Genomic DNA, 11,270 nt, shown 5'->3' with positions numbered 1-11,270 from the left:
TGAAGCTGACAGGATTCGAACCTGCGATCGCCTGATTTGGAATCAGATGCCTTACCGGACTTGGCCACAGCTCCAATACAACTGAGCTATTAAACACTCTAGTTTCATTATTAAAACTCTGAGCTAGTACAGTCACAAAGTACTACAATTACTCAATTTTTCTTTTTCCACATTTGTGATTGATAATTTATTTGTTTTCTTATCTCGAAGTTTCAACGCAATTTAAATTTCTCGATCGCAAATTTCATGTGATGGAAGCAGGTGAAGACTATTATTCATTCACATTCACAACCGCCTTTTTTTCTTTTCTTTCTTAATTTACTTGTTTCTTATCTACATCTAAGTGTATAAGTCAACCTTGACTAAGAAACATCGTTGATATCATCAATCTCAACATAGATTACTGTGAAGAAAAAAAGCATATTCAATATATTTAACGTTTTAGTACCAAATTTTTTAAAATAACGCCGCAGCGGAAATCTTTTCTCTTTTTATTTTTTTTTCTCTTCAAAGACCTACACTGCCAGATAAGGGTTTTATAATAATTAGGTCTTCAACTCATTGAATTGCTATCAAATTATAGACGATAGCAAAAAACTTTTTTTTTTCTTTCGTTCTTTCTTTCATTGTTTCAAGTATACTACTTCACACCCTCACCGACTCCAAGAATAACATTTGTACCGATAAGTAGAGGTATTGTTTGATAGATTCATAGTCAAATAACTTCATTCACATATACTCATACAAATGACTAGAGCTACTATCAAGTCGGGGACTGTTAACATTCTAAACACCATTATCGGTGCAGGGATCTTGGCGATGCCGTATGGTCTTCGTCAAAATGGTTTACTACTTGGTTGTATCCTTATTATTTGGTCAGCATGCACTTCAGCTTTCGGACTGTATCTACAGAATAAAGTAGCAAGATACACTGGACAAAGAGGCTCGGTTTCGTTTTTCAGTTTGGCTCAGATCACATATCCCAATCTATCAATCATTTTTGATACTGCAATTTCAATCAAATGCTTTGGTGTTGCCGTTTCGTATTTGGTGGTGGTTGGAGACGTTATGCCCAAGATAATGGAGAGTTTGAGGGTTGATGAAAGTTCAATATTCATGGATAGAAAATTATGGATCACAATAATCATGGCACTCGTGGTTGCACCTTTATCCTTTTTGAAAAATTTGAGCAGTCTCAAATACACTAGTGTATTGGCACTCTTTTCCATTGCATATTTGATTTGCTTGGTTATTGGTAACTATCTTGTTGAAGTCAAGGAAACACATAGCTTTATTCCTCCAAAACAGATTGATTGGATTGGACCTGTGAATATTTCAGACACTTTAAGTTCATTACCTTTATTTGTTTTCAGTTTTACTTTCCAACAACTTTTTTTTGCCCTTTTAAATGAACTCCAGCCAGATGCAAAAGACGGAAGCCTGACAAGACAATCGAATTTCATAATTTGGAATGCTCTCATAACAGCACTGTTTTGTTACCTTATAGTTGCCATTTTCGGATACTTTACGTTTGGAAGAGATGTTGAGGCTGATATAATCACCATGTACTCGCCGTCATCAATTTATACCTTGATTGGAAACATTTCAATTGTTATAATGTCAGCATTATCGTTCCCCTTGCAGTGTCATCCCTGTAGAGGCTCAGTTAACCATGTCATTTATTTCATTAAAAATGGGGTCAAGTCGGCAAAGTTGAGAAAGAAATTGAGACAAGAACGCACCAATTATGGTAGTTTAGACAATGGGTATGCCACAAGCTCAGATGTCGAGAGTATTGCTTCAGCTGATACCAACAACAATCTTTCATCATCTATTATTTCTACGACTCCAATGGAAGGCGCTCATGATACATTGGGCCATGCCCCAATTGTAGTTCCAATGACAACACGTAGGTTTTATATGATCACGACGGCGATTGTCCTATTGGGCTATATAGTGGCATTATCTGTTACTTCGCTAGCCAGGGTACTTGCATTTGTTGGAAGTACCGGTTCGACATCTATTGCATTCATCTTACCAGGGCTGTTTGCATATATGTTAATGAAACCACTAGAACCACGTACAAAGATGAACAATTTAGAGAAATTCTGCAAATACGGTGGATTGGCATTGGCCATTTGGGGATTTATTGTCATGGTTACATGTTTAAGCGCCATTTTTCTTTTAGAAGTAGAACATAAATAGATTATAGAGTTATATTGCTAGCTTCTTAACCTCAACCCCCCCTCTTTTCACTCTAATTGCTCTTTATATCAAAACGATTTAAAGAGATAAGCAGACAATTCGATGAATCCAACTTTTTCTACATTCCACTATCCCTCTTTTTTTGCTTTTTAACCTTCTATTTTGTATATTTTCATTATCTCTTTTGACTCTTTTATTTTTTGTTCTTATTTTTTGTTTGTCACCCCCCGCCCCCCACTCATTCACTTCGTTTTATTTTGGGTTGAAGATATTTCGCGGCTTCAGCTATAAATATTCAGATCGAGCATCAAGAACACAAAAGAACATAGAGAAACTTGAAAAGAAAAAAAAAATACATATATATATATACACATACACATATACATATACATATATTCTCAAAACCCGCACTGGATAAGTTGAGGTCCTCATTTCAAAAAAAAAAATATACTTTGTTGCTCAATTAATCATATCCTTGATACCATCAATATACCAAGATGTCATTCCTAACTGCATCTAGTGCTCCAACATCCACTACGAGTGCAGCCACGGGCCAAGAGCTCATGAATGATATTACCATCAACAATGGTCCCGAGGATTCAATTGAAGATATTTCATTCTCACCACAACAAGATCTCTTGGCTGTTGCTAGTTGGGATAAAAAAGTGAGAATCTATGAGATTGATTCAAACACAGGGAACAATCAGGGGAAGGCCATGTATGAACACAGTGCACCCGTGTTTTCGTCACGGTGGTCCACTGATGGTACAAAGGTTGTTAGTGGAGGAGCAGATAATCAAGTCAAAATATTCGACTTAGCAACACAACAACAACAGCAAATTGGACAGCACGATGCACCAGTGAGGGCAGTAAGATACGTTGAGTGTGGCCCAACAAATACCCCAGTGGTTGCCAGTGGATCGTGGGATAAGACCTTAAAGTATTGGGACATGAGAACGCCAAACCCTGTTAGTACAATCAACTTACCAGAGCGGTGCTACACGATGGATTCATCACAGAAACTATTGGTTGTGGGCTGTGCAGAGAGGCATATCAGTATAATAGACTTGAACAATCCACAAGCAATTTGGAAGACTAGTCAATCTCCTTTGAAATGGCAGACAAGAACAATAGCATGCTACCCACAAGCAAATGGGTTCGCTGTGGGTTCAATTGAAGGTCGTTGTGCAATCCAATACATTAATGACAGCGAGCAGAAAAAGTTTGGATTTTCATTCAAGTGTCACAGAAAATCTGGATCTAGTACATCAACAACAGGAGTTCGAACGACATCCAGTACTAGCGAGTCACAAGCCTACCCTGTTAATGCCATTTCATTCCATCCTATATACGGTACCTTTAGTACTGCAGGGTCAGATGGAACATTTTGTTTCTGGGACAAGGATGCAAAACAAAGATTAAAACTGTTTCCAGAATTGCCAGGTACTGTTTCAGCTACCGCTTTTAATAAGAATGGTACGATATTTGCCTATGCAGTTAGTTACGACTGGTCGCTAGGCTACATGGGTAATAGACCAGACTATCCGAACATTGTTAAATTACACGCAACAAAAGATGTGGAAATCAAACAGAAGAACAAGAGGTAATGGTCATTGTTGTTGTTATGATGCTGTTTGTTGTTTTTAATGTAGTAGATTCTTTATATTCATATAGACTAACCAAAAGAGATGGAAATAAGTATTACCGGTTTATTGACAGTAAATATCTGGAGACCTCTTTTCTTTTTTTTTTTTTTATGGAAAAAAAGAACAATAATTATGTACTTTCTTTTGAATCCATTAGTTTTTATCAAGATATAACCACTAGACTCCAGGATATAAGAGCTTTAGTATCTTTTTTCTCTGAAAAGTCGTGTTGATAGTCTAATTAACATTTCTTTACTGTTGGAGCTGTGGCCAAGTCCGGTAAGGCATCTGATTCCAAATCAGGCGATCGCAGGTTCGAATCCTGTCAGCTTCATTTTAATTTTTTTTGAGGTATTGAAATATCTTGATTTTTTTTTTCTTAAAAATTAATTATGACCAATAATAGTTTGGTTATGCAAAAGAATTCAGCCAAAGCCAGTATAACCATTTTTTTACAAGCTCAATGGTAGGATATCTTTATGGGAAAGTCTTATTACCACAAGTCACAATCAATGTCTATCAAATTTGTGGTTTATTTTTCTTCAAAGTTTTCAAATGTATAGTTTTCTTTTTTCTTTTTTTGCTTTGTCGCATTTGAACTTGTAAGCTGCCGCAAAAACATGATTTTAAAGAAATTTGTAAAAAAAAATAAAATTAGTTTACAATTCACTTCAATCACTGGGTCATTCAATTCATAATATTTTAAAACTCATGGGCAAGAAAGTAAAGGCCAAGAATGAAACACCGGAGCCTGTAACGAAAAAAGGTGATAAGAAGAAGAAGGGCGTGGATTCGAATAACGGTGCTGATGCTAATGCTAGCGCGGGGAAGGGAAAGGTGAAAGGGAATAGGTCTCTGACTGATGAGTCTACAGATGCTAAAAAGCCTGCCCGAGGGCTAGTAATAGGCGATAATTTTGGATGGACAGGTAAGCTACCAGTAACTTTACTCAACGAACATTGTCAAAAACAGAAATGGAATAAGTGCGATTATAGCATGATGAAAAAGTCGAGTGGAGTTGTATGTATCGTTACTTTGTCGTGGGAGAATCCGAAAACAAAGGAATTGATTAGTATAAAGTTCAAACCAGATTATACACCAAAGGAGACTACCAACGAAGCGAGACACATGTCAGCTACATTTGTGTTGCACAGAATCAACTATATAAAGAATATGAAAATGTTATTACCGATAATCTTTAGGGATTATTGGACCGATTTGGAAAACGAGCGAGCCAAGCTTTTAAAAGAAAATAAATATTTGCACGATATTCGATACAATATCAACCCCTTCGTTGTGTACATAGAACAAGAAGAGTTGAAGAAGAAATTAGCTAAAGAGAAGCTAGATAAGATGAACCAGGAGGCCAAAGTACATAAGCCAGCAGTCTCCTTGGGACATGAGCAGGGAAATAGTAAAGTTGCCACATTGGCAAACTCTCTACCTCGCAAAGTTTGGGAATCTGCCCCACTATTTGACATACCATCGGAGCTTAGGGCGGATATAGAGCTCTCAGTGCGAGAGTACCTTGACTGGAGCGAGGAGAATTTGAGGAACAACAAGGGTAACGAGAAGCATGGAAAAGAAAAGAATAATTTTGGTAAACTAGAGCAAGATGAGGACAAAAGTCTCGTTGATAAATTGGTAAATCTAGGTTTTCGACGCAACCACGTGAAAGAGTCTCTCCAGTTTACATCAACATTTACTGATGCACTCGAGTGGCTTATCTTTCACCTTCCTGAAGATGATTTACCATCTTCATTCTTGAAATCTGAAACTGAATCTGATGTTGTGTTGAAAGTTTCTAGGCCATTAAAGACAGAACTTGCGATGAAAAGATTGAAACATTCCGGATTTTCGGAAGACATTGTGCTTCGGTTATTTGAGGAATGCGGAGAGGATGATTTTGCCACTGCAATTGCGTTAACTAAACTTTTGGACACAGGGCTGCTGAACTTGCCCTTGCGTATTAGTGAAGAGGAGAGTCAAGAATTGTGGGATCAAGAAGTAGAAGCGTTGAGTATGGCCAAAACAAACATTGAAAAAAATTCTTATAATGTGGTGACTATTCCTTTACTGCCAGAAAATATCAAGGGCGACAAAGTTAGTGTTCAGCTTTTCAAAAGTCCTATGTATCCTAATGAACTACCAGGGATTCAAATTGTTGTAAAGAACGAATACAAGATTGCCAATTACGTCAAGTTAGCGATAGTAAAGAGTTTGATCTCAGAGTTGCATGTTGGAGAATGCATGTTGTACTCGATAGTAGAGTGGTTGGAATTAAATTTGATGGATAAAATTCAAAACCCTGGGTCATTATGCATGTATGAAAAGATTAATGACTCTGCCACATCGCAAACAACAAGACTGAATTTAAACTACCGTTCATCACAAAAAAGGAATAAGGCACAAAAACTCGATCCACAAGCAGTGAAGAAACTGTATGAAAGCAGATTAAAAGAGTTGAAACAAGATCGAGGGCGGGAACTGTTGCCAGCATGGAAGAAACGAGACGCATTGGTGCAAGCAATTAACTCTAACCAGATCACATTAGTTACGGGTGAAACAGGATCGGGTAAGTCTACACAGGTTGTGCAATATATTCTTGATGACTTGAATGAAAGAGGGGATTTTTCATCTACCATTATTTGCACACAACCACGTCGTATTTCTGCAATGGGTTTGGCAAATAGAGTTGCAGAGGAAAGAAAAGATGAAGTTGGTCGCGAGACTGGATATATCATCAGAGGAGAAAGCAAAGTTTCTGGAAACACTAGGATAAGCTTTGTTACAACAGGTATTTTACTTCGAATGCTACAGAATATATCAAATCAGCAACATAATGAGACTGAAAGTGGACTGATCTTTGAACATCTCAGATACATCTTCATTGATGAGGTACACGAAAGATCCGTCGATAGCGACTTTTTATTGATTATTCTTAGAGATTTGGTCAAGCGATTCAAGAATTTAAAAATAATCTTGATGTCTGCAACAATCAAAAAGGATAAATTCGACCAGTTTTTTAAATCAACTATTGAGCATACCCATGTTGAAGGAAGGACCTACCCGATTCAAGACTTGTATTTAAATGATGTTATTGACGAGTTGGATTACAAGATGGAAGTCAATGGAGATCTTATCACACCTCGTGCAGATGCAGCATTTTTCAAAATGGGAAACATCAATTATGATTTACTAGCGCAACTTATCAAGCATGTTCACAAAAAGCTTGCTGCTCAAGATAATGATGGTTCGTTGCTTGTTTTTTTACCAGGTGTTGGTGAGATCAACCGCGCTGTAAAGGAAACAAGTTTGAATTTTTCTGGAATATTGGCATTACCGCTTCACTCCTCATTATCACCACAAGAGCAAAAACGGGTCTTTGTTAAACCGTTAAGGGGAACCAGGAAAGTTGTATTTGCTACCAATATTGCAGAAACATCGATCACTATTCCCGATTGTGTTGTTGTGATTGATACAGGTCGTTCTAAAAATATGTTTTTTGACCCTGCTTTAAACGCAACAAAGCTTATTGAAGAATGGTGCTCTCAAGCAGAAATTAAACAGAGACGAGGTAGAGCTGGGCGTGTTACTAGTGGGTTATGCTACCATTTGTATACAAAGGAGACAGAACTGAGTATGCTTGTACAGCCCATTCCAGAGATCAAGAGAGTAAGGTTAGAAAATTTATATTTGATTGTTAAGTCCATGGGTATTTCGAACGTTGAAAAGTTTATAGCAAGTGGTCTTGATGCTCCTGATAAGCAAGCATTATCTTCGGCTCAACGTTTATTGGAAGATGTTGGTGCTTTAGACAGTGGAAATCTTACAAATTTGGGCCGATATCTTTCATACTTACCAACGGACCCACATACAGGTAAGCTCTTGATATTGGGCTGCATATTCGATTGTCTTGATATGTGTGTTACGTTGGCGGCAATCAATTCAGTAGGAAGCATTTTTATCAACAATTTAGAGAATAGGGAAAAGGTTAAACAGATTTTGAACAGGTATTCTGGTGGATATGGTGATCTTATCGCAGAGGCTAAAGTTTACCTTGAATATAGCAAAAACCCTATTAAGCTGTTTATTCGTGAAAACTGTTTGTCTTATACAGCTTTAAAAGACATAAAGTCAACCAAAGCACAGTTTTTGCAGCTCATTCTGGAGATGGGATTCACAGCATATGGAAGCATCGGTAAAAGTGAAGCGAAAATCAACTATGCATTGGTTATGGCCATAGTCACGGGATCTTTGTACCCAAACATCATACGAGTCCAATATCCGAACCAAAAGTATTTAAAGACCTCGCTGGGTTCTGTTGCTGTTGATCCAGAAGCTAAGCAGATAAAGCTTTGGGTCAAAAACGATTCACAAGACCCCGAGTCTTTGCCGTTAACAAGAGTATTTATCCATCCATCTTCTGTTATGTTTAGTACAAAAGATTATGAACCAAATGATGCTAGCTCTGAAGATGACCCCACAGATATATCTAGATTGGCTCCACAAGTGCCTAAAGCCGACCTGGTGGTAATCAAGACCCCATTCTTGACATACAAATCATCTCATTTGACATCTAAGCTATACATTAGAGGTATTACGCCTTCGACCACCATTTCAACTTTGCTTTTTGGAGGTAAGTTCGAGTATGAAGCAAAAGGTTTGCTTCTTAATGGATGGTTGCCAATCAGAACTTGGTGCAAAAATGGAGTATTAATCAAACAAGTGAGGAAGTTACTTGATAAATACATAGATGAGAAACTATCGACATTGAACAGCACAACTCATGAGGCCATTTTCGAAGTGATAACCAGAGTGGTGAATTTATAGACTATATAGATATAGAAATTAAATCAAAACAAACAAAAAATAAATAGATGGAGAAAACTAAATATAATTGAGCACAACACACGACTATTATTTTATCAAGTATGTGAATAGGAAAAAACCCCAAAACCTCTTTGAATCTATTTTTCGCTTGGTTTTGTTTTATTCTGTTCTATTTTGTTTTATTTTATTTTGGTTGGCTTGATTTTGTTCTTTAATTTTTTATTTTTTATTCTTTATTTTTGATATTGCAGAATCTAAGAAACTAAGTTAAAGCATCTTAGTCTACTATAGATTTCTTGCAACTCGATAAAAGGTGTCTTCTCCTAATCATGAGCTCAGAAAATATAGGAACGCCCACTGTTGCAACTCCGACGCCAGAGGCAGAACTCAATCCGCAAAGAGTAAAAGCACTTGTGCAAAAGTTGAAAGATGAATTAGCTGCAAGTCAGGTTGAAACTGATCCCGTGAAGAAGCAAGCACATCTTCAAATAGTTGACAAGATCAAACGTGTGTTGTTGAAATATCAACAGCAGCAACAGCAACAGCAACAGCAGCAGCAACAGCAACAGCAGCAGCAACAGCAACAGCAGCAGCAACAGCAACAGCAACAGCAGCAGCAACAGCAACAGCAACAGCAACAGCAACAACAGCAACAGCCCAAGTCAGCACCAATAAACAATTCTAGCGTAGTAGATGGCGAGCCAGCTAAAACGGAGACACCGAAGTTTGGTACATCCTCACGTGCGTCACCTTCCGTATTGCTGAATGTACAATCAGCCCCAATGGTTCCTTTGCAAAGTGAATTTGCAAATCCGAGACCGACAACAGCTCCTCAATTGCTGCATTTACCAATGCCATCACAACAATCACCAATGCCATCACAACAAGCACCAGTGCCATCACAACAAGCACCAGTGCCATCACAACAAATGCCAATACCACCACAACAAATGCCAATGCCACCACAACAATCACCAATGCCATCACAACAAATGCCAATACCACCACAACAAATGCCAGTGCCATCACAACAAATGCCAATACCACCACAACAAATGCCAGTGCCATCACAACAATCACCAATGCCATCACAACAAATGCCAATGCCATCACAACAATCACCAGTGCCGTCACGGCAAATACCTGCTCAATTGCCCCAGCAATCAATTCATCAACAGCAGCCTATCCAATCACCTGTTCCCCAAAGGACAAATACTCCAGCTGTTGGTGACTCTCTGAAAGTAACTCTAGAAAAGTACAATCAAGTGAGGAATATTTTACAAAGTTTACTAGACAAAATCGAAAAGCTCAGGACTTTGAAAGATCAAGAGACAGACCCCGCAAAGAGACAAAATATTGAAAAATCAATTCTTGATGTCAGAAGCCAACTACAACAATGCCACAAAGGAGCTCTATATATGAGAAAAGTGTTAGTGGACTCAGGTAGGTTATCTGCTAATGCTACTCCTGTAGGCACACCCCAAAGACCTTCTCCAACTCCTAATGAGCTCTCAGCCCCTCAATCAGTGAGGACTTCTGTCTCTCCAGTACCAACACCGCCAATTATACCACCACAACCTTCACAATCTGCAACGGTACCTCCGTCATCGGCGTCAACGCCATCATCAGCATCGACACCAGCACCAGCACCAGTATCAGCACCAGTATCAGCACCAGTATCAGCACCAGTATCAGCACCAGCACCAGCACCAGCACCAGTATCAGCACCAGTATCAGCACCAGTATCAGCACCAGCACCAGCACCAACACCAGTACCAGTATCAGCACCAGCATCAGCACCAGCACCAGTATCAGCACCAACCATCAAGACAGAGAACATTCCGGAAAAAGCTTCAAACGTGAATATGCCAACACAACCACCAGTAAAGCAGCAGCCAGAAGCTCAATCGCAGACACCGGCAAGTATACAGAAAGGGACAACAAACTTGTCCAAGAAGTCCTCGACACCCACGCCCGGAAAACCACCAACAACAACCGTGAAAACAAACGCGACAATCTCAAGAGCAGCAACTCCGAGCTCAAAAAATGCACAAGGTTCATCAGCGTCGTCTGCACCAAATACTTCGAAAAAACCATTAGGATCTACAGGTCTTACACCTTCTTCATCTGCAATTGCAAACTCCTTATCCACGTCTAATGGAAACACCTCGATCACTCCACAGAATATACCAGACAATGATGGTAGAGTGTTGACAAAGCGTAAACTCAATGAGTTGATCACAAGAATTTCGGTTGATCAAGGCGATGTCAAGACCTCTGTAGATAATGATGTTGAAGATCTTTTTATGGATTTAGCGGACGAGTTTGTTACGAATGTGATGGAATTTTCATGCAGCTTAGCAAAGCATCGAAAATTGGATAAAGTTGATGTAAAAGATGTTCAGCTTCATCTAGAAAGAAATTGGGGTATCAAAGTACCAGGTTATATCAACGATGAAATTAGACCGGCAAGGAAATGGACTAAAAAAACCGATCGCAAATAGAACTATACATTAGCATAAAATTAAATAAGAATGGAATAATAATAATAATAATAATAATAATAAAAAAGGAAGAAACAAAAAA

The 11,270-nt window shown here is 38.4% G+C and overlaps 4 protein-coding genes and 2 non-coding genes across 6 annotated transcripts; 5 read left to right on the top strand and 1 right to left on the bottom strand. All coding sequences in view use genetic code 12, as the record gives it.

Moving 5' to 3' along the window:
* Nucleotides 1-74, bottom strand: PVL30_003837. Its single transcript has one exon. It is a non-coding gene; the product is annotated as a tRNA-Trp (tRNA).
* Nucleotides 75-747: 673 nt separating this feature from the next.
* Nucleotides 748-2,205, top strand: PVL30_003836 (uncharacterized protein; the record flags this gene model as incomplete). Its single annotated transcript, XM_001526400.1, has 1 exon — nt 748-2,205. The coding sequence occupies one exon, from the start codon at nt 748-750 to the stop codon at nt 2,203-2,205; it is 1,458 nt and encodes a 485-aa protein (XP_001526450.2).
* Nucleotides 2,206-2,702: 497 nt separating this feature from the next.
* On the top strand, nt 2,703-3,812 carry GLE2 (RNA export factor gle2; the record flags this gene model as incomplete). The annotated part of the gene is made up of 1 exon (XM_001526399.1): nt 2,703-3,812. The coding sequence occupies one exon, from the start codon at nt 2,703-2,705 to the stop codon at nt 3,810-3,812; it is 1,110 nt and encodes a 369-aa protein (XP_001526449.2).
* Nucleotides 3,813-4,111: 299 nt separating this feature from the next.
* Nucleotides 4,112-4,185, top strand: PVL30_003834. Its single transcript has one exon. It is a non-coding gene; the product is annotated as a tRNA-Trp (tRNA).
* A 377-nt stretch (nt 4,186-4,562) lies between these two features.
* ucp12 (Putative ATP-dependent RNA helicase ucp12) lies at nt 4,563-8,684 on the top strand (the record flags this gene model as incomplete). Its single annotated transcript, XM_001526398.2, has 1 exon — nt 4,563-8,684. One exon carries the CDS (start codon nt 4,563-4,565, stop codon nt 8,682-8,684), a length of 4,122 nt encoding a protein of 1,373 aa, XP_001526448.2.
* A 329-nt stretch (nt 8,685-9,013) lies between these two features.
* On the top strand, nt 9,014-11,188 carry PVL30_003832 (uncharacterized protein; the record flags this gene model as incomplete). Its single annotated transcript, XM_001526397.2, has 1 exon — nt 9,014-11,188. One exon carries the CDS (start codon nt 9,014-9,016, stop codon nt 11,186-11,188), a length of 2,175 nt encoding a protein of 724 aa, XP_001526447.2.
* Between the last annotated feature and the right edge of the window lie 82 nt (nt 11,189-11,270).

Source organism: Lodderomyces elongisporus, chromosome 4 (genome assembly GCF_030384665.1).
Source record: "Lodderomyces elongisporus chromosome 4, complete sequence".
Lineage (NCBI taxonomy): Eukaryota > Fungi > Ascomycota > Pichiomycetes > Serinales > Debaryomycetaceae > Lodderomyces > Lodderomyces elongisporus.
The sequence above is the reverse complement of the archived record's forward strand: the minus strand, read 5'-3'. Positions and strand labels throughout refer to the sequence as shown.